This window comes from Ovis aries, chromosome 16 (assembly GCF_016772045.2).
Source record: "Ovis aries strain OAR_USU_Benz2616 breed Rambouillet chromosome 16, ARS-UI_Ramb_v3.0, whole genome shotgun sequence".
Classification (NCBI taxonomy): domain Eukaryota; kingdom Metazoa; phylum Chordata; class Mammalia; order Artiodactyla; family Bovidae; genus Ovis; species Ovis aries.
In genome coordinates, this window is record NC_056069.1 from 14871281 (window position 1) to 14894177 (window position 22897).

At 40.1% G+C, this 22897-nt stretch overlaps 1 protein-coding gene across 1 annotated transcript; it reads right to left on the reverse strand.

Annotated features, from left to right (window-relative positions):
* Positions 1 to 49: 49 nt before the first annotated feature.
* Positions 50 to 22214, reverse strand: SHISAL2B (shisa like 2B). The gene is made up of 3 exons (XM_004016941.6): positions 21896 to 22214; positions 17313 to 17470; positions 50 to 253 (listed from the first exon to the last, which is right to left on the reverse strand). The coding sequence occupies exons 1-3, from the start codon at positions 22084 to 22086 to the stop codon at positions 117 to 119; spliced, it is 486 nt and encodes a 161-aa protein (XP_004016990.1). The 5' UTR covers positions 22087 to 22214; the 3' UTR covers positions 50 to 116.
* Positions 22215 to 22897: the final 683 nt, after the last annotated feature.

Below are 22897 nucleotides of genomic sequence, written 5' to 3' on the forward strand. Positions count from 1 at the left end.
TGTGTCTGGCTTTGTGTGTGGCAAAGTTTTGAAAAGTATTATTACAAACTGTATTTGAAGTGCACTCTTTATTTTTTTGTTCCATCTCTCCAGTGAGCTTTTACAACACAGGATTTTTAACAATAAGCAGTGTTGATTTGTGTCGTATCCATTGTTTTTTCTTGAATTATATCATCAGCCTCATAGAACGTTTCATTTGTTGAATTTGATGCTGCATTTGAACGGGGGGCTTTGCTTTTTCTATTTGAGTTGCCTGCAAATAAATACACAAAACAAAATGAAATAATTATTTGAAATTATGACATCAAATTTTACTTTAAAATTTGTCCTTAAAAAATAAACTTCTTAGCATATTGGAAGTAAGATGTCCTCTAAGCACTGTGTATGAATCATTGCAGAGTTGTTCTTCAGCATTTTCTCCTGAAGATCAAATAAGGGAAATTTTCAGTAACAAAAGTAAGGATTTTGTTTCCATGCTTGATTGCTTTCTCTACACTTCCATGGAGGAGAGTACACTTTTGATCAGAAGGTAACAATTTCTGGGTTGCTTAGTAAAAGTGTGACTGTCCCTATGCATGAAGTGAACAAAGCTAAAGTCAGTCATAATTTACAACAATCTCAAGGCTTTGCCGTTATAATCAATTTAGATGTAACATTTAAAAAGCACATGTTTGTTCCACAATCCCATTCACTCAGTTTATGTAAATGGGTCCAGAATGCTCACGGGTGGAGAAATATGGATCTTTGCTCATCAGAAGTTAGACTAACAAGCTCATAGTGAATAAATGGGTTATTATAATCAGTGGATGATGTTAGAAAAATTAAGTGTGAAAATAATATGTAATGTATTTCACCAATATATACAAACTGAAATATATATTTTAAATTTACAAATATGTGAAAGCAGTGCAAGAAGTCACAGATGGTGCTATTCACCGACCCCCTGTTGCTAAACCCACAGCCCACTTCACAAGCCACATTTATATGACCCATAAGTGGCCTGTTCTTTCCTTGGCTTCCTAGATGCCACCATTCCTCGACTCACTCCGTGTCACCATTGCTCCTTCCTGAGATCCCTTGTTGGCCCCTTTTCCTCTCCCAGGCATCCTGGGCTGGAGGAGGGCCTGTGGGCTCCAGCCATTGGTTCCTGTCTCTGTCTCACTCCCTTATTAGTCTCAACTGCCCCACAGTTTTTAACACTATCTCTGCTGATCATTCCCAGATACATATCTCTAATCCACACCTCCTCTGAACTCTAGACTCAACAGCCTAGTTGCCATCTCCACTTGGGTATCTAATAGACATCTCCAACTTAGTCCAAAACTGATATTTGGATCATTCCCAGGAAAAAAAGCTTCTTAAAGTCTTCATCTTCTCAATCAGTGGCAACTCCATGTGTTTAGTTGCTCAGGATTAAAACCTCAGTCAGCCTTGCTCCTGTTCTCTCAGCCCCACCACCAATTCACCTGACATCCTGTTGACTACACTTCTAAAATACATCCCGAATCAGACCACCTTCACTACTACCACTGTTCTGTTTTGAGCACAGCACTCAGAGTAATCCTTTGAAACATAAAGCACATCCTCTACTCAGAACCTTCATCTCACCCAAGTCTTTATAATGGCCTTCATGTTTTCATACACACACACACACACACACACACACTAATATCCCTGACTTCATCTTTCTCTACCTTGTCCTCTCATTCTCTCTCACTCTCACCTCTTTGATCAGACTTTCATGCATGTTCTAGCCACTAGACCTTTGCACGGGCTGTTCACTCTGGCGTGCTCTTCCCTCTGATTATCTGTATGGTAACTCTTAATTTTAAATTCTTGCTCAAAAGTCACCTTTTCAATCGGACCTAAACACTGTATTTAAAATTACAACCTACGTTCCCTCCATCCCATCCCCAATTCCTTCTGCTCTCTACTATTTTTCCCATAGTATTGATCTTCTAATATACTATATAATTTACCTTTTTATTTTATCATTTATTATCTGTCTCCTCTGTCTAAAATATAAGCACCACATGCCAGAGATCGCTATTTTATTCATTGATGATGCAGGAAAATTGCCTTGCATGTAGCTAGTGTTCAGTCAGTTTGTTGAGTGAAAGTGTGACATAGTAAAAAGTTTAAAGTTGTAGATTGCACAAGACAAGGATGAAAGTCAACTGGGAAGAAACGTTTAGAACAAATAATTCATGTCAAATGTAACAGGGACTTACACATCCATACGTAAGATGGTAAAGAGATGGACAAAAGATATACTGCATCTCCACTAGTCAGAAAGATGCATAAATTCAAAACATTATAATACCATTTTTCATGTCTCAATTAGGAGCAGATTAAAAGTAATCTTCTTGGCTAAGAGTAAGTAATCTATATTTACTATATTAGTAATTATATTTCCATCACAAAAATTCAGAAGTAATAAAACCATATATGGTACCACTCAAGACCCCACATTTTAAACTTGATACTTTTAATATTAGCCCAGAGAATAATGCCATGCATGTTTCAGGTCAGTGGGCAATATCTGCTAGCTATAGTGAGACATCATTTTTCAAGACTTATAAATATTGTTGGTCTATGAAATCAACCCGTAGTGGGGGATGTCCTGCTGAGCCCTAGGAAGCTGGGCTAATGGGACAGCCCAATGGGAATGTAACCTGTACATTTATTTTTTAAGTCTCGAGTGTTCATACCTTGTGATTTTAATGTGAAGTTCCCAAGGAATCCATGAGAGATGAGCTCTAAAATTTATATATAAAGATACTCACTGATTATTTTCAATACCAAAAAATGTAAGTACCTTAACAATAGTAGTGAAGTATGATGCAGTCATTTAATTTGAAAAAACTGATTTCTAGAAATTTTTAATTATATTGAATGTTCTGTTATATTGAATATAACATTAAGTGAGAAAAGGTGCGATACTATCAAGCAGTACGATAATAGTTACTGCTCATACAGCATTTCCTCATAACAGCGTCTCCCTACTTAAAATCCTTTAGGATCAAGTCTGAATTTCTGGTTTAGACAGAGGATCAGCCCTGCTTCCCTCTGCTGGCTCAGCTGGCCCCATTCCCTTCCTCGCATTTGGCATTTCAGACATACAGAAATACTGACTGACAGGCTCCCAGACTTGCCCTGCTTGCTTGCTTGCTCTCTCTGCCCCAAGCCTTTGCATGCTTCCAGCTGCCCGGTGTCCCTAACTCTCTTCTTTACTTGAATAACTCTTACTTATCCTTTAAATTTTAGAAAGTCTGCTCCAAAACTACCTAAAGGGGAAAGGAGACTCACTAGTCAAGAGATTTCACTATTAGAAGTAGCTTTTCTCTACTGTTTGCCATCTAGTCTGTCTTCTTATATGACTTTTTCACTTTCCCTCTTTAGTTAAATCTGAGCCTCATCTTTAAGTGTGTTCATACTGCCTGGCTTTGCCTATTTCTAAGTAATTTAGACATAGACTGCTCTCTGGAGTCAATGAGGACATCCTCCACTGTGGGCTGTTAAGGGACAATGTTATTGGTAAGTTTTGAAAGATAATGTTTCACGCCAGCTCTCAGATCTTACTCATATGCCTGAAACGTGCGGCATTCGCTGAGCTAACATTGAAAGTATCGTAAGTTTAAAATGTGGGGCCTACAACAGATGGACTTTATTTCATTACTTCTGAACTCTGGTGTTAATTAATGTTCTATCCCTAAACATCCAATCATAATGTTTCGACTATATAATTTGATTTTTAAACAAAAAGATAATTGTTGTAATCACAACATTTTCTAGCCTGGCAAGTAGCTCTTTGCCCAATCAGCAAGCAAGATTGTTTAAGATAAATGTAGTTGGGGAAGCTGGCATGAAAATTTGATGACCTGATAGATTCTTGACTGTTATTTGCAAGGTAGACCATAAAGGATATTTGAGATTCAAATGTAACTGCTAAAAACTTAAGTAATGGGATATATATATCTCTCTCTCTCCAGGGTGTATGTATGTATATTAAACATATGTATATATGTAGATCCCATTACCTAAGTTTATATACATATGTGTACACACACACACATATATATATATACACCCTTGAAACTATTTGCTTTATATACATTTGGAAAGTAAAATGTAGGTTTATTTTTATTGGTTTAGCATCATTTGTACTCTACAGTATCACAGTAGGTAAAGTTTAAAAAGACCAAGGATTTAAAATAAAAGTTAGTTCCATATTGTCTGGGCAGAATTTGTATCTGATATAAGCATTTCTTTTCTTTATTATTTTTGGCTGTGCTGGGTCTTCGTTGCTAAGCAGGCTTTTCTTTAGTTGCGGAGAGTGGGGGCTGCTCTCTAGTTGAGGTACGTGGGCTTCTCATTGCAGTGACCCCTCGTTGCAGAGCATGGGCTCTAAGGAGTGCGAGCTTCAGCAGTTGCGGCACATGGACTCAGTGGTTGTGGCTCCCAGGCTCTAGAGCACCGGCTCAGTAGCTGTGACACAGGGGCTTAGCTGCTCCATGGCATGTGGGATCCTCCCGGACCAGGGATCAAACCCACGTCTCCTGCGTTGGCAGGTGGATTCGAGGTGGATTCCTTACCTTTGAACCACCAGGGAAGCCCCTCTTCCTTGTTGAAGTATGGTTGATTTATATCATGTTAGTTTTAGGCATACAACATAGTGATTCAGTATTTTTACAGATTATACTCCATTTAAAGTTATAAATATTAGCTATATTCCCTATGCTATACAATATGTCCTTGTCACTTACTTATACATAATAGTTTGTGCCTCTTACTCGTTTTCCCTCTCCAGCGTTTCTTTAAACATCTAAAATTTTAACCTTTTAGTCAAAGTCCTGAAAGTCTGAAGACTGTAATGTTGGTTAATTCAAATCCTTCATGTTTCCTAAGCTTTTTCCACAGTTAAATTCCTAATATTCTAGTGAGACTTTCAAGATGGTTTTTCAACCTTGTCACATAGAAGAGTTTTTTGCTTTTTATGAGGATTAAACTCAGAAAGTTAATTCCTTAATTTGAGCTTCTCTCTAGGAATCCCTTAGTCTGGGGTTCTCTCTTAAGGCATTTCCAGAGCTGTCAGCTTGTTTCCATTATGTGTTTTTCTGGAAACAACCGAAAGAATTTATCTAACCTGTCTACTGTCCTCTTGAGATTTAGAAGCTTGCAAAGCACATTCCAGCATTATAGATTTTCCTTCTTCTAGGACTTGTAAAACCCCCTGTTCCCCAGCCCTGGTTCATTATGTCCTTGGCTACTGGATCCTTTTAACCAGTGCAGGTACAAAAATCACTTCTTAGACTGGCTCCTTAAGGCAAGGCAGTGCCACTAGCCAAACTGATTTGCTACATGAAAAAATAAGAAAAGATTTGATATAAACACCATACTGACATCATTTGAAGCAAGAACTTTGATTAGGAAGTCAACACCCTGGTGTTCCCTCTCTTCCTGCAGCTTGTGTGTGTGTGTGCTAAGTTGCTTCAATCATGTCTGACTCCGCAATGCTATGGACTGAAGCCTGCCAGTCTCCTCTGTCCATGGGATTTCCCAGGCAAGAATACTGGAGTGGGTTGCCATTTCTTCCTCCAGGGGATCTTTCTGACCCAGGGATTAAACCTGCATCTTCTAAAAGTCAAAAGTGCTTTCAATGTATATCCCTCTGGTAAGTTAGAGTAATCAGGCATATTATGGAAAAAGCAACTGCAGTTAAGTGGGGCTGTGCTTGTAGTGATATCAGAGTCCAGCTAACTGCATCCCTTTGGAATGATTTTAAAAGAGAGACGAGAAAAAGTCTTATTTTTCCTAGTTTTCCTTTTCACCTTTTCGTAGTTTTCCTTTAATAAACAGAAACTACTTTTTAGCCAACAAAGAGATAAAACCAGCTGCCTCTTCTGTCACAAGGTCACAACATGGATTAAATTTTAAATAAGAAATCTGTAATACCATTGGGCTCTCAAGGGATTTGTTACACATAAAGGATTTTTCTTATTTCATTTCTTCTTTTCTTTACCTGAGTGCAGACTACAAAGATCCAACATCCCTGTGCTCTCCTGGGTTGACACTAGTTGTCCTTTCTGCTGCTCATGTCCCATTTTTATTCTTTTCTTCAGTCTGGTCAACATCCCTAAATCTCAACCTTCCTTTAGTCCTACGCCTCTCAGCCCATCATTTAAATTAAAGCTTTGGCCTTTGCTAAAATTTAAATTCAGTTCATCAAGCAAATCAAATTCACCATTTAAATCAAATTCATCAAAATCTTTCTGCTTATCCTCATCACAAACTAGGCCAATTTTTTTTTTTTTCTGCAAAAGTTAAATTTTACATTCATTTTCAGAACCATTCCTCAGAGGTCCATTTATCCTGAAACTTTTCTGTGAACTCTGCTTTTGCCTGCCATTTCAAAATATCAAAAGAATGCTGGGCCCCACTGCAGGTCTTTATCTTCGGGCTATGTGGCAGGACTGTAATTAAGCTTTTCTGCCACTCTGTCTGTGACCTCCCAGCTTCTGCATTACCAATCTGCTGCCCTATAGCAGCCTCAGTGACAAACCAGCTGACTCACCGTATTGTTTAGCAGAAATCTCTCCCACCCGACTCATCTTGCATTTTCGTCTAGTGGAAACAAGCAATCTTAAATTTGCACCCTAAAGGTGTTTTTTATTTATGAGGGGACATTTTTCCCTTCAAATTTAATACAATACACAGAACCACAGAACTGGATCTGAGAAAAATGGTGAAGTGAGCAAAATTTGCCTCGTGATCTATTGACCTCTCCCTTCTTCAATGCTCTGCCTTCCCCTGGAGGACACATATGTATCTCATGAAAATACAGCTAACAATTCATTGTGAAAAAAATCTTAGACATGCTCTAACAACAGTGAATGAACTCAGTTCTCTCCAGAAATGTTTTTCCTATCCTATTTTTTTCCACAATTGGACTTTTTTTTTTTTTTTCTTTCCTGCATTGTTGGATTCTTTCAACCATAGGTGACTGGCATAGCTCACAAAAGAATTTAGCTGATATTTTAAATCTTTGGCTTCTGTTTTGCTAATTGGTTCCGATATCAGCCAGCATTGCCTAACCCGGCTCCCTGAGGAGGACTCACAGCTGCTAAAAGTAGCAGTAACTCTACTGAGCAATTTGGTTTTCTACATTCTAGGAGCAAAAAGAGTTGCAGGAAATTCCAGGTTCATCACTTTCAGTAGAAAGGCCCCTTTCAGGAGACACAAGTGTCCTTTTCTGCCATTGAGTTCAAATTACCTCATCTTTTACTGAGGTCACAGTGAGTTCTTAAAATCTCTTTGAAACAAAGAATAGCATTTAAAAATAATTTGGCATCATAATTAGTAAGTGTTCCGAGCAGAATTTGGTTGAAGTGGTATTAAGGCTACTAAGAAAAATAGCTTGCAAAGTTACCTATAAATTTAGTACAGCCCATCAAAATACCACTTAATTTTTAAAAACCTGTCAGTGTGATTCAGAGGTTTATTTGGAATACTGAACACTACAAAAGTAGCCAGGAAATTTTGAAAAATCATAATGGGAAAGAAGAGAAAGTCGTGCCTAATCTGTTATTAAACCATATAGCTACAATAATTTTTAAAGTATATTACTGGCTTAAGAATAAACAGACTAATAAGTTGAACAGAACAGAACATCTAAAAACAGATCCAAGTATATATAATAATTTAGTTTATGGCAAAGGTGAGTTTTAAATTGATAAGAGAAAAAGATAGATCTCCCGATGAATATTTGGACAACTGGCTCATTATTTGTAAAATAAAAATAAAGGCAAATCCCTACTTCACACTTTACACAAAAATTTAATTCCAGGATTATTAAAGAAATGTATTAGAAGAAAATATAGGTGAATATCTTTATATCTTAGAGTGAGGGAAGAACTTCCTCCTGGAGTAGGAAATGGCAACCCACTCCGGTGTTCTTACATGGAGGATCCCCATGGACAGAAGAGCCTGGGAGGCTGCAGTCCCTAGGGTCTCGAGAGTCGGACACGACTGCGCCGCTAAGCACACAAGAACTTCCTGAGTATGAAACTAAAGGGAAACGACTTCCCTGGTGGTGCATTGGATAAGAGTCTGCCTGCCAATTCAGGAGACACAGGTTCTGTCCCTGGTCCGGGAAGATCTGACATGCCACAGAGCAACTAAGCCCGTGAGCCACAACTACTGAGCCCGCATGGTGCAACTATTGAAGCCCACGAACCTAGAGCCTGTGCTCCACAACAGAAGCACCGCAGTGAGAAGCCCATGCGCTGCGGCAAAGAGTAGCCCCCGCTCGCTGCAACTAGAGAAAGCCTACCAGCAGCAACGAAGACCCAGTGCAACCAAAAATATATTAATTAATTTTTTAAAAAAGAAACTAAAGGGAGAAATCACGAAAGGAGAAACATACAGTTGAAAAATTGTCACACATAAAATTAAAAAGGCAACAACTATAGAAAATACATTATATGTGAAAAAATTTTTATTTACTGTATGGGAAGTTCCTATAAAGCAAAGAAAAATGAACAACCCCCTAGAAAAATGTGTATAAGAATATGAGCAACAATATATCACCAAAAAATGACATTAAAATTTATACCTTCACTCCTAATTAGATAAGTTTAAAAATACTATATGGTTTCCCTCAGTGAAATTAGTAAGATATATATCTTTTGAAATAAAAAAAGAGTGCTTCTCTAGAGGACAGCTGGCAACTTGTATCCAAAGCCTTTTATTTGTACCAAATCTTTGTTCAGCAATTCCATTCCTAAGGATTTATGCTAGGAAAATACTTCAGTGTTCAGTGCATATGTATAATATTAGTAGGAAAAAAAAATGGAAGCTAGTTCCAAGTCAGTAATAAAGTATTATATACTCAGACTTTGGTTTCTAAGGGTGAAGGGTGAAGTCACTCAGTCATGTCCAACTCTGCAATCCCATGGACTGTAGTCTAGCAGGCTTCTCTGTCCATGGGAATTTCCAGGCAAGGGTACTGGAATGGGTTGCTGTTTCCTTTCTCCAGGGGATCTTCCTGACCCAGGGATCGAGCCCAGGTCTCCTGCATTGCAGGCAGATGCTTTACCCTCTGAGCCACTAAACACCATTCCCAAACAAAATGAATCAGACTTCTTGAAGAAATAGCAGACTTCAGGGCTGGCACAGGAAAAAGAAAAAGTACAGGAGGCTTGAGAACATTTTGTGACATAAAAAAAAATGCTCAAAAAATGATGTACATATTTCAAAAGGATACAGGACTCAATTTAAAGGGGCTCCCACAAGCCGAATCTGGGATAATTTATGAATCAAAATAAACAATGATAGTAATAGAGTATTTTAGAATAAAGATCTGAGTCCATACTGATATTAATAAACTAATAGATAAATAGGTGGAAAAGGGAAAGCTCTTCCTTGTAGTAGAATAACAACTAATAAACACAGAAGAAATGATGAGGCTAGAAAATCACTATATTATAGCTATCATAATAATAATTCAGAAATTATCTTGTATTTTGAATGAAAACGTTTAGTCAAGAACGATGGGTGATAGTTGAAGGAGGAACAGGATGTTCTCATACCTCCCAACAAATTACTTGGTAATGGCAAAACGTTTCAAAGACAAAAAAAAAGATTAAGGAAATATGATAACTAATTATAAGATGTAACTCTGGACTAGATCCTAGATAAGAAAAAAATAGCTACTTAAGGATATTGGCAAAATTTGAATATGAACTACAGATTAGATAATATTACTGTATAACTGTTACATTTCCTGACTTTGATAAATATACTGTGATTACATAAGAAAAAAATTCTTATTTTAAAATTAAAAAAAAAAAACTAAAAAAAAAAAAACATTTAGGCTAAAAAAAGAAAAAAAAATTCTTGTTCCTAAGAAACACATACTGAAATATTCTGCAAATTATTTTCAAATGGTTCAGAAAATATACATAAAAAGAAAGTCAATTTTGAAGGAAATGAGGCAAAGTATTAACAGTTAGTAAAGCTGAGAAAAGGTATACTACCTTTTCTATACTTTTCTTGCAACTTTTCTGGAAATGTGAACTATGTCAAAATAAAAAAATAAAAATGCATAGCACTCCATCACAGTAATAAAATGGAATCATTAAAAGTGTTTATTTGGAAACACTGATGTCAATATTGTTCAGTGGAAAAAAACCCATGTTATAGGATTCATTTTCCCCCATTTTGTTATACATACATGTATCTATAGATACATAGGAAAAAAAAATCCATGAAGGATATTCACCACTGTTAATATCTGTTACCTCTGTGTGGTATGATCACGGATGAAGTTACTAGTTTTTCTATATTTTTTAATTTTCCTAATAAAGTGCATTAAGAGAAAGGATTTTTTTTCTGGGCACGTAAGGATGCCTTCTAAGAAGAAATATAGCAAACCATTTTGAGCTGGTCCAAATCCTACTTTGCTCACAGGCAGAACAAATAATTGCATATGTGATTGTCAAATTTGCTTTGCTTTCCCAGTTTTCTAGATATAATTTCTGTTTCTTTCCTAGACAGCCTGTGCCTTACTGCTGATTTGTTTACCATTTTCCATTTATATTGCCTGCCTTTGCAAAAGAGACCGTCAAATAATAGGTAATTGGAGTTGTCTATTATTCCTATACAACAATATTATTGTATTTGTATTAAGCAGCTCTATTCTCTGCTCTTCTCATTTTCATCAAAAACTCTGCTTCTAAGGACCCTCTCCTCAATTCTCCACCACACTCCACAACCCTGGAGTGTCAATGGATACTCAAAGCCATAGGATGAATATATTTTATCTTCCAAGAGCATCAATTTTACTCATAAGTGGAAAGGATATGATGCTGTTGTTAGATAAAACAAGTCATTATATTTGCAATCAAAAATTACCATATTTTAAAAAGTATAATGGGCATCTTCAAATAATTTAAAGCTCATAAAGCAAGGCTTTCGAAGAAAACCTTGGAATTTTGGCGGTACCATTCCTTTCTTATCTACCTTTAGGAATTCTCCAATGGAAAAGTTTGAGAAGCAAGAATCTAACACAATCATCCCTTTAATTACTCCCCTGTTAACCATTAATTCTTCCACAATTTATGCCATGAGCCCTCATCCCAGGAGTGCCTACTCAGAAAGATGTCCTTCACACAGTCAACCTTTGCCCAGAACTCTTTGTCCTATACAGTACAATTTACAAACCATGGTATTCTTTTAAACATTAGCATTTGATACAGGTGTAACTCAAACCACAAAAGTTAGAAAGAAAGAAAATGATTATGGGACACAATTTAAAGCCCAATCAATTGCTTAGCAGTAGTACTTCTGTACTAAGTGAGCCTGGAGGTAGCCAAATTAAACTCTACATGTAGTCAGTACCAGTACCTGCTATTTTCAGGATCAATTCAAAATGTATAAAGCCTTCCATTGTATACGTTAAAAATAATGAACCCCAAGAGGATAAACATACCTGAAAGAAAATCTTGGCAAAATAGTCCAAGATTAGACTATTTTAGACTTGGACTATTGTTATAAAACAAAATTCAGCTGAGTGAATATGAAAACCTAGTTGGCTTTATCCAGCAATTCATGGATTGGGAGCATCCCACCTAGCAAGTAGAAGGGGGCTCTGAGATGATGCAGGCAATGAAGGATTTTGTAGGAAAAGGGGGATAGGATAAGGAAATCATAAGCAAAAGATTTTCTTCTGGTAAAGTCACCCTGTCCTGCAGTTTACCTCACTAGTATTGATCAGGAAATTCCAGACCGATAGGTTTAAAATTTCTCTCCTGGGAGAGACTGAAACTGCAGTTAGGTATAGAGTTTTGGTTTGCTGATGGGTTTAGCAACAAGGGACTCCATTTTGGACCTGTTTATCCTGTAACACTACAGCCATTTATAGAAACACAAAGTTCAGTGCCTTAAGTCAGCTTTAGTATGTGCACAAAAACATGTTTCCCTTTAGGCCGTTCAAACTGCCAAACATCTCAATTCTAAACATTAAAATAATGGGGGGTTATATGTGGAATCTAAAAAGAAATGATACAAATGAACTTACAAAAGAGAAAGAGACTTCCAGACTTAGAGAAGAAACTTCCAGTTGCCAACAGTGGGGAGTGGGGAAGGATGTGAGGAAAGGACAGGGAGTTTGGGATCAACATGACCCTGGAATATTTAAAATGGATAACCAACAAGAACCTGCTGTGTAGCAAAGGGAGCTCTGCTCAGTGTTATGCAACAGCCTGGATGTGAGGGAAGGCTGGGGGAGAATGGATACATGTGTATGCATGGCTGAGTCCCTTTGCTGTTCACCTGAAACTGTCACAACATTGTTAGTCCATCAGCTTGGTTGCGCTATGCTTAGTTCCATCTGACTCTTTACAACTCCATGGACTATAGACCGCCAGGCTCCTCTGTCCATGGAGATTCTCCAGGCAAGAATACTGGAGTGGGTTGCCATGTCCTCCTCCAGGGGATCTTCCGAACCCAGGGATCAAACCCAGGTCTCCCACACTGCAGGCGAGTTCTTTACCATCTGAGCCATCAGGAAAGCCCAAGAATACGGGAGTGGGTAGCCTATCCCTTCTCCAGGGGATCTGCACAACCCAGGAATCAAACTGGGGTCTCCTGCATTGCAGGTGGATCTTTAGCAGCTGAGATACCAGGGAAGCCCAATCAGCTATAGCCCATCATAAAATTAAAACATTAAAAAAAAATTAAAATAATGGGAGGTTGAGTCTTAAGAACAGATGGTTTTGAAAGGAGTGGTAGGGACTTCCCTGGTGGTCTAGTGGTTAAGACTCCACACTTCCAGTTGGGGAACTAAGATCCCACATGCTGCCTGGCCAAAATTCTTTTTTTTAATTTTTAAAAAATTTTAAAAAGAAAGGAGTGGTAACTGGTGAAATCAGTTTTTCTCCAAGATAGTTTTACTTGCTTGATTATTACACAAACATAATATTATGTTGCTAACCTTTAAAGGCATTCCTTAAATGGAATAAAGTCTTATTTTCTCATGCTGGAACACTGGCATCTATCCCTAGGTGGGAGAATCATTGGAATGAAGCATGCATATTTTACAACCGGTACAGCAATGGTTTTTAATTATAACTTTGAAGAGTTACTTTCAAATATAAACTGCTTTCCCTTCCTATTCCAGTAACATTTGAATTACCTATTTTGCTATTGACTCTCCACTATGTCTTACTTGGTTAATATCAACCAATGGGCCCACAATCATCTAATTTAAAAGCAGCAGAAAGCAGTGGTTGTATAACATTTTGCCTTACCAAGAGTAATCACTGAGGAAAAGTGTATTGATTTGCTGACTTGATAAACTGTTTTTCAGAGGAGTGGAGTGGGGATAGTTCATGGCAAGCAAGTAGCCTCAACTTACTATATAAGAAGTACAGTAATGGATCTCCTTAGCTGAAGAGGCATAAGACTACAAGAAGGATCAACAAGCCAACTATTTCTGTCTCTGGGCTCTCAGAGCCAGCTTGAATAAAATTTTGGAGTACTCCCTAAGATAGATCAGGAAAAAGCAATCAATCTTTATTTAGCACAATGCATTGTATGGAGGAGGCACTCAGTGAATGTTTGATGACTAGAATGGTGACCGTAAAAGTGCTCCTTTGCTCGCCTACAACAGAAGTGCAGTGCTGCTTCCTTAGTTCATCTGTTACGTGTTCTAGGCACTGTGCGCTCACGCAGTCGTGTCCAGTTCTTTGTGACCCCATGGACTGTAGCCCACTAGGCTCCTCTGTCCATGGAATTTTGGGGGCATGAATACTGGCGGGGATTGCCATTTCCTTCTCTAGGGGATCTTCCCGACCCGGGGATCAAACTGGTGTCTCCTGTGTCTTCTGCACTGGCAGGTGGATTCTTTACCACTGTGCCACTTGGAAAGCCCATTCTAGGCACTAGGGACACACAATGAGCAAGCAAGATAAAAAGTCTTACTTTCCTGGAACTTTCTAGTTGGAATAGAGAAAAACTGGACAATGGATAGGTAAAATACATAGTAAATTAGTGTAAGTGCTTAGGAGAAAAATAAAGCAGGAAGGGGGCATGATATGTTGAAGTTAAAGATGCAGATTTAGTGATGGGGAAAGGTGACTGAGTAAAGATTTAAAGAAAGTGAAAGTGAGGGAAAAGCATTCCAGAGTACAGAGATGGCATGTGCCGAGGCCCTGAGGCAGGATCTTCAAGGAACAGCAAAGACGCCAAGGAGGCTGGACATAAGGTGCAAGAAATAAAGGTGGGAAGGGCAAGCCCCCATACTTCACAGTTAGGGTCCATACATATAGGGCTCCATTCCCATCTATCAAAAGATGGGAACCAACTAGGATTTTGACCAGAGTAGTGATGTAGCCTGGCTCAGGCTCCCTCTGGTTTCTCTGTGGAGAATAGACAGCAGGAGAGAAAGATCAGGGCAGGAAGAGGAGCAATTTGTTTTGAAATGCAGAGTCTGAAATCTCTGGTTTTAACAAGATCCCTTCGTGATTCTTCGGAAAAGGCAATGGCACCCCACTCCAGTACTCTTGCCTAGAAAATCCCATGGATGGAGGAGCCTGGTAGGCTGCAGTCAATGGGGTCGCTAAGAGTCGGACACGACTGAGCGTCTTCACTTTCCCTTGTCACTTTCATGCATTGGAGAAGGAAATGGCAACCCACTCCAGTGTTCTTGCCTGGAGAATCTCAGGGACGGGGGAGCCTGGTGGGCTGCCGTCTCTGGGATCGCACAGAGTTGGACACGACTGAAGCGACTTAGCAGCAGCAGCAGCAGGTGATTCTTACACACAAGAAAATGTAAGGACTATAAATTGTCTAAGCAATTGAGACAAAAATTGATTTTACTATTTGATAATCACTAGTCCACTGCTTCATGCTGCCTGTGGAGAAACGGAGTCTAAGCCATTGGACTAAATTCAGCTAACAACCTGTCAATTCGGCCATGTAATCTCTAAACAGTGCTTCAGAAAAAGAACTCCAAATGGATCTTGGCTTCTTGCTTTGTGACACAGGGCACCCTTTGAGATCCCTACAGAGAAGAAAACTAGAGCTAATGCAGTCATGCAGTGCTGGTGTATTTGAGAAGGTCAAAGAGTATGTACTCCATAAACATAAGTTTCTGGATTCAGCTAAAGTGGGACATACGGGAAGGAAATTTCTAAATTATTTTGAAGAGAGCTTTTCACTTTCTTTTCAAATAGAAGTTAGTAACCACCTGTGTCTTGTTCTAAATATATATATATATGCATAATATATAGTCTAAATTTTTGCTAAATATATTCAGTATGTATATCAAAATGAAATTCATGATCACCACTTTTAAAATGGAATACCAGAGATGGGAATACCAGACCACCTTACCTGCCTCCTGAGAGATCTGTATGCGGGTTAAGAAGCAACAGTTAGAACCACACATGGAACAACAGACTGGTTCCAAATTGGGAAAGGAGTACGTCAGGGTTGTATAGTGTCATCCTATTTAACTTATATGCAAAGTATATCATGCAAAATGCTGGGCTGGATGAAGTGCAAGCTGGAATCAAGATTGCCAGGAGAAAATTAATAACCTCAGATACACAGATGATACCACCTTTATGGCAGAAAGAGAAGAACTAAAGAGCCTCTTGATGAAAGTGAAAGAGGAGAGTGAAAAAGCTGGCTTAAAACTCAACATTCAAAAAACTAAGATCATGTCATCCAGTCCCATCACTTCACGGTAAATAGATGGGAAAAAATGGAAACAGTGACAGATTTTTGGGGGGGCTCCAGAATCACTGCAGATGGTGACTGCAGCCATGAAAGCAAGACGCTTGCTCTTGGAAGAAAAGCTATGACCAACCTAGACAGCATGTTAAAAAGCAGAGACATTACTTTGCCAACAAAGTTCTGTATTGTTGGAGAAGACTCTTGAGAGTCCCTTGGGCTGCAAGGAGATCCAACCAGTCCATCCTAAAGGAAATCAGTCCTGAATATTCATTGGAAGGACTGATGCTGAAGCTGAAGCTCCAATACTTTGGCCACCTGATGAACTGACTCATTTGAAAAGACCCTTATGCTGGGAAGGATTGAAGGCAGGAGAAGGAGGGGTCGACAGAGGATGAGATGGTTGAATGGCATCACGGAGTTGATGGACATGAGTTTAAGCAAGCTCTGGGAGTTGGTAATGGACAGGGAGGCCTGGCATGCTGCAATCCATGGGGTCGCAAAGAGTTGGACACAACTGAGCGACTAAACTGACTGAACTGACTTTTAAAATACACTAATAGAAATTTGTATTCACAAAATTTTACAAGTTCTTTCTGATTGTTTCATAATAATAATGACTAGCGTGTATTGCACTTTATAATTAAGATAACAATGAGACTCAGTTCCAAAAACCTTACGTTTCAACATTTCTAATTTATGGTTGCACTACATACACAAATATACACACACATACACATAGGGCTTAACTAGTTTGTGATCTGTTCAAGAACAAAGACTGTCTTTTATTTATTTTTTAATTTCTTTTATATGCCTCTGAATTCTGCACACGGTGGGCACACAGCTAATGCCTAACTGACCACTGACTAATCAGTTTAGAGCAATGCAACACTGATGATTAATTATCAGATATTTTGTTCCTCTGTTTATTTGACTTCTTTGGCTCCATCAAAAAACAGAATTAAAAATTTCAAGAGGATACAACCTTTATAATTGAGGGACACCTAAATAAATTAAAGTGGATTTATTAGATCAATGTGTTATTTTTCATGAGAACATTTACATCCTGCCACTATTTTTTCCTTGAGCACAATCTTTCAAAGGTGTTTAATCATTAAGACCTCCTGCTGCTGCTGCTGCTGCTGCTGCTGCTGCTAAGTCGCTTCAATTGTGTCCGACTCTGTGCAGTCCCAGAGATGGCAGCCCACCAGGCTCCCCCATCCCTGGGATTCTCCAGGCAAGAACACTGGAGTGGGTTGCCATTTCCTTCTCCAATGCATGAAAGTGAAAAGTGAAAGTGAAGTCGCTCATTCGTGTCTGACCCTCAGCGACCCCATGGACTGCAGCCTTCCAGGCTCCTCCACCCATGGGATTTTCTAGGCAAGAGTACTGGAGTGGGGTGCCATTGCCTTCTCCTATTAAGACCTAATTCAACATAAATTTTTATAAAGACACATACTAAACTGAATTTTCAAAAAGCATTCATTTTTAAGTGTATAATCTGCCACCCAGGCACAGGTTATTACTTTGAATAGAGTACAGGTAATTGGTTGCAAATAATGGCTACTGATTACCTTCTTGAGTGGAAACAGCCTCTAGGTGTTGAAGTTTAAGGCCAGTGTCTAATCTTTGAGGCTTTGTATACAGAAATAAGTAGCAAAGAACACAGACGCTGATGACAAAGGCAAGTAAAACAAGGGCAGCAATTCCCAATCCGATCAGGGCACCAATGCTGAGGAAAACAGAAAAAAACATTGTGACTGTCATACAAACTGGTTTGCACATAAACTAAAGGTTTAAATATTATTAGTTCTTGTTTCAGTCATTCATAACCAAATTATATTTTACTATAAACAGCATATTATTGAGATCTACAGCTCACCTTTTTCTACCATCAAAGTCTTACTGTACTTCTCTATACATTTGTATGTTAATATTATTATAGAATATCACATGAATTCATATTACAGGTAAAAGGTGACACAATTCTCTAGGGATGGTTCAAGAACATCTCAATCCAATAAGCCTCTATTATTAATGTATTTTAGGGGAAAGATTAGGTTCACTAATAAAAGATGAATGGAAAAAAATCTGTATATGTTTAGTAGCTCAGTCTTGTCTGACTGTGACCCCATGGACTGTTGCCTTCCAGGCTCCTCTGTCCATGACATTTCCCAGGCAAGAATACTGGAGCGGATAGCCATTCCCTTCTCCAGGGGATCTTCCTGACCCAGAGATTTCCTGCACTGCAGGTGGATTCCTTACCATCTGAGCCACCAGGGATCTACCTTTGCAAAAATACTGAAACAAATGCTTGCCAGAAGTATAGAACTTTTATTTTGGAGATGTGTATGGGAGTTATGTATTAATATACAAAACCATAGCTATTACAAGAGAGAAGAAGAAAGTTTAATTAAAGGAAAGTAATATTTATGGAATTTATATAAAGTTCATGTTCAATCTAAAGTTTTCATTTCTAAAAGAACATAACACCAATGGCTTCTAGCATTAAGGAAGAAATCTTTGTACTTTGCTCTAAAAATGCATTGCACATCTGATATTTGCTCAGCACTCAGTTTATAATCATTCCTCCTGATACAGTTATGTATAAGGCTAATCATTTGAGAAATAACACAGTTTTCACAAACCAGTGAACTTAATATTTTCAAATGGGAAAAGAAGCTTGGAAAAAAAGAAAGTTGTCTTTAAAGACTAATATATAAACACATGTACTTTCATGAGCCCTATGTGTGTGGGGGTGTGTAAAGATATAAAATTAGATTTTAACTGCTCAAGAGCAGATACTTCTGTTGACTGTGTGATCTGCACACTTAAAAATGTTTAATAGAGTACTTAGCTTGCAGTTAATGTTTCATAAATGGAAGTAAATGATAAATGACTGATGATTGATCTGTTTGTAGTCACTGGAAAGTAATCATCACTGAAAAGTAACAATCATTGGAATAGTCATTGAAAACTAGTAATCTTTTTCTTCATTATCTTCCTGGCTTGTCGTTAAGCTTCTGCTATTTCCCAGAGATTAGGGCGGTAAAAAATTTGACTTGTTCCAACAGGGAAGGAAGGGAGAATTTGACCAGGGACACTAGGTATGTCATTGCTTTGAGAGGAAGAACAGAATCGAAAGTGAAGGGCTAAATTCATCCCACTTACGCTTCATGTTAGCAGATAAAGTCTCTTTGCCATTTAGAGGTTGTTTGCCTTCTGAGTCAAAGACATGAAGCAATTTTTGTGCTCGTTTATTGCTAATCAGCCAGTTCCCTTAGCCCTGCACACAAGTGTAGACTAGGTAATTTTCTGGTTAGAGTCAGTATAGAAAGTGAAGTCGCTCAGTCGTGTCTGACTCTTTGTGACCGCATGTACTGTAACCTACCAGGCTCCTCTGTCCATGGGATTTTCCAGGCAAGAGTACTGGAGTGGGTTGCCATTTCCTTCTCCAGGGGATCTTCCTGAACCAGGGATCAAACCCTGGTCTTCCACACTGCAGGCAGATGCTTTACTGTCTGAGCCATCAATGTGAGGCAGAGTCAGCATATAGTTAGACATTTAAATTGGAATTTGCCCTCACTTGGTGCCCTCTGTTTCAAGGGGTAGAATCCCTGCTTCTGGCAACTACTCTTTCATGCTTGTTTGTACCAAAGCTGACTTTTGTAAATTCTATGTGTCAGGAAGGGTTAGGACTCTATAGAGACATATGGGAACATAAGCCGCTTAATTATTTGCTTCACAAGGCAGCTAGGAGGCCAGACATCTGGAAAGATTTCTGAAACAAGAACCCAGTTATTAAAAACATCTTCAAAGTGAAAAAGTGACTTAGTCAATTAAAAGTAAAATCATCAACTTAATTGAATTCAGTGACATAGTATGGGCTTTACATGCATTAATACACACTTTAAAAACCAGGTCACATGATTTGAAGGAAAAATAAAAACAACATGGCACTTCTTTCTGTTATAAAAAGATATTCTTCATAATCCTAACAAACTGTGTCAGTGCCATAGTTCCACTTTCTAGAAATGTTGCTTTATGTATGCAAAACTCCAGATAAAGATGCAGCTCTGGGAATCTCCTAAAATATTCATTTCAATAAATAACTTACTGAACTCGAGTGTAGCCTTGTGCAATACGTGTTATTTTCCTAGGTCCTGAAGGTTTCCAAAGGGAAACCCTTAGAGCTTAGGGATTTATTTATAAGAGGAGAAGGGATGAGAGTGGGGCAGAGAAAAGGGAGAATTATCTTTCCCTCCCAGCACCACAGGGCAGTTTGCTTTTCAATCCCCGAGAAAAGGTCTGTAGCTGCTGTCACATTAACGAATTCTCCGACTCGACAACTTCATTTACCTGGAGGTATACACCTGAAACTTTCTGCAGCAGTTACAGAATCTCAGAACAGATGCTAGTGACATTAGGGAAATTTTTCACAGTTGGACTGTTTTAAATTAGGGGAGAGAGCAAAGAATACAAGGGAACCGAAGCTCTAAATGTTTACCTCCCCATTGTGTTCTCAGAGCTTAATAACTAAAGAACTCCAGGATTACATTGCCAACTGATGCCATCAGTTGAAATGATTTTTACATTTCCCAGCAACTGAGCTGCATTGTCAGTACTGAATGAAGACCCCAGCAAGCTAATAATTCTTTTATGCCTTCATAAACCTTTGCAAGGTTTTCTATCCTCTGCTGCTTGTCACTTTTGAACTATTCAGGGATCTGAAAATCCCAGGCACTTTTCCAATTGAGTCTGACTTAAGAGTTGACAGTCTCTTCTCAGAGGTGCTGCCACCCTTATTAACACCTCCAGGACTCAGAGCTGGGTTACTATGTCATTTTCCAAAAGGCCAGATAATATCCCAGTGCAATACAGATTTCTTCCCCAAGTAGTAAGGATAAGCTGTCATTATTTTCTGAGATTTTGCCTATTAGGGCACAACACTACTTTGTAGTTGGACTTGGTAAGTAGGTATTCCTTTTGAGTTTTTTTAGAAGCTTGCAATGCATTTTTTAAAAAATGACTTTACTGCTCTAAGAAGTAACATTTGAACTCATTTGCTATGGTCTTGACATGGGTGCTAAGTTCTGGACCATGCTAGGACACTGGGAGAAAAAGAACTCTTCCTCGTCCTTAGCAGAGTCAGCCTCTTTCTCTCTCCCAGACATTAGCTGATTTGTCAGAAACAGTTTCTGGTGGTGTGGCAGTTCTTTCCTATAACCCCAGCACCATGTTCCTTCTCCAGGCACAATGTAAGAATGAAGGTCTAAGTTTTCAATCCTTTGGAGTGGAGGGGAGGGAAAGCCCTTCACAATGAAAGTATCTGTGTGAATACCAATTGAATAAATTAATAATTATTATAAAATTCCCATCATGGGGAAAAGAGGCCAGAAAGACACCACCTTTGAAAGTCCCGTCGTTTTCTAGCAATGGCCAAAGGGCTCAGATGTTGAGAAAGGGGGTGTCCTGCAAAGGTTCTTCGGTGTGTAATCATTGCAACTGAAACTCTGCCTCTCTGTGAATCTCCGGTTCTGTTCTGAGTTAGTGTGAGATCAACTGAAAGGGCAAATTATAAAGCCCTGTCGCCTGTGCGCGCCCAAATACATACTCACACATACTTTTTTTTTTTTTAAAGGATACAGCAAATTCCTTCTCAGCCACAAAGAGGCTTAAAATACTCAGATCCTCGGTTAACGCCTTAAAATTAGTCTCAAAAGAGCCCCTTTCTATTCAAATGCACCAAATACTCCAATCAAAAGGAGAATGAAAACCTCCTCAAGTTATCTGTGAGTCTGTCTGTGCCCCGCAGAGCCGCGGACTTGGGACCGGTCCCCGGGCGAGGGAGAGAGCAGAGCAGAGCGGTCCGCTCGGTTGCGCCCAGGGCGAGTCGCCTGCGCTCCTCCCGCGCGCGCCTCGCTCTGGTCCCCGGGCGGATTCACAACTCTAGAACCTCAGCGCGACCTTCACCCGGACGACGGTGGCCACAAACCGGTTCCCTGCAGGGCCCTCACCCGCCCCTGGGGGCTCCCCCACCCCGCGGAGGGATCCGAGGGATCCGAGCGTGTCTCGAGGACGCGGGCGCCCTCCCTCCTCCCGGCGTGGCACGGTAGCCTCCCCAGAGCCCTGGCCGCAAGCCCCCGGCCCTGCCCACCTGAGGCTCCACATGTAGCTGTGCTTGTAGGGGAAGTAGCTGCCCGGCTCGCTGCAGCAGTACTTGAGGTCGGCGAAGCCGCAGCAGTAGAGGAGGGTGGCCCCTTCGCCGCGCCGGGGGCACTGGAAGGGCTCCACGAAGCTGTGGTTGAGGCTGTAGTAGCCGGAGCACACCCGACTGGCCTCGCTCATCGCGGGCGGCTGCGGGCCGGGGGCTCACGAAGCCCCCCGATCTGCCTGGGCTGCACACGTCCCACCCGGCCCGGCCCGCAGACCCCTCCGGCCGGGCTCACCTCCTGCGATCCGGAGCTGACTGCCTGGGCGGGCAGCCGTCGCGCGCCTCTTCTGCTCGCTCGCCTCCCTCTGTCCACATGGTGTCTGGTCGCTTCACTCGCGCTCTCCCTCCCGCTATTGAGCGGCTCTCTTAGCTGCCGATCTCCTGCCCTGTACATTTTCTCCCTCTCGCTTCGTCTGCCTGCTCACTTATCTCCACTTTCCTTCAATTCATGGAGCCCACCCCGCTCCATGCCAGCAGGAGATTGCCCCTGAAGGAAGCCGGGAGGTGTGGGACCGGTTTGCCATCCGGACAGATGCGGCCAAAGGTGTGACTCTGTTTGCCCAGGTACAGGGCAGATGGGCTCCGGGCCAACAGAGCTGGGCTGGGAGAGCGGGGTAGAGGGCGGATCAAGAGGCCCTGAACTACCGTGAGGGGCTGTTGAATAGGACCCCTTCTTTTTTCAGAAGTATGTGTAAGACATTAAAACCTACCAATTTAAAAATCAAGGGCAAGGGACTTCCTTATGGTCCAGTGGTTGAGAATCCCTCTTTCAATGCAGGGTTCATCCTGCATTGAAAACATTGCAAACAGTTGGAACTCCCCATGGGTCTGCGTCCTCACTCTGTCGTATCCAAGTCTTTGCGATGCCATGAACTGTAGCCCGCCAGGCTTCTCTGTCCCTGGGAATCTCCAGGGCAAGAATGCCGGAGTGGGTTGCCCTTTCCT

Bases quoted from the DNA above. Each gene is read 5' to 3' on its own strand.
- SHISAL2B (XM_004016941.6), bottom strand. From the start codon at position 22,086: ATGAGCGAGGCCAGTCGGGTGTGCTCCGGCTACTACAGCCTCAACCAC. The intron at 17,471-21,895 runs GTGGGCAGGGCC...TGTTTTCCTCAG, and splicing joins AGCTACATGTGGAGCCTCAG to CATTGGTGCCCTGATCGGAT. The intron at 254-17,312 runs GTAATCAGTAGC...ATTTATTTGCAG, and splicing joins GGCTGTTTCCACTCAAGAAG to GCAACTCAAATAGAAAAAGC.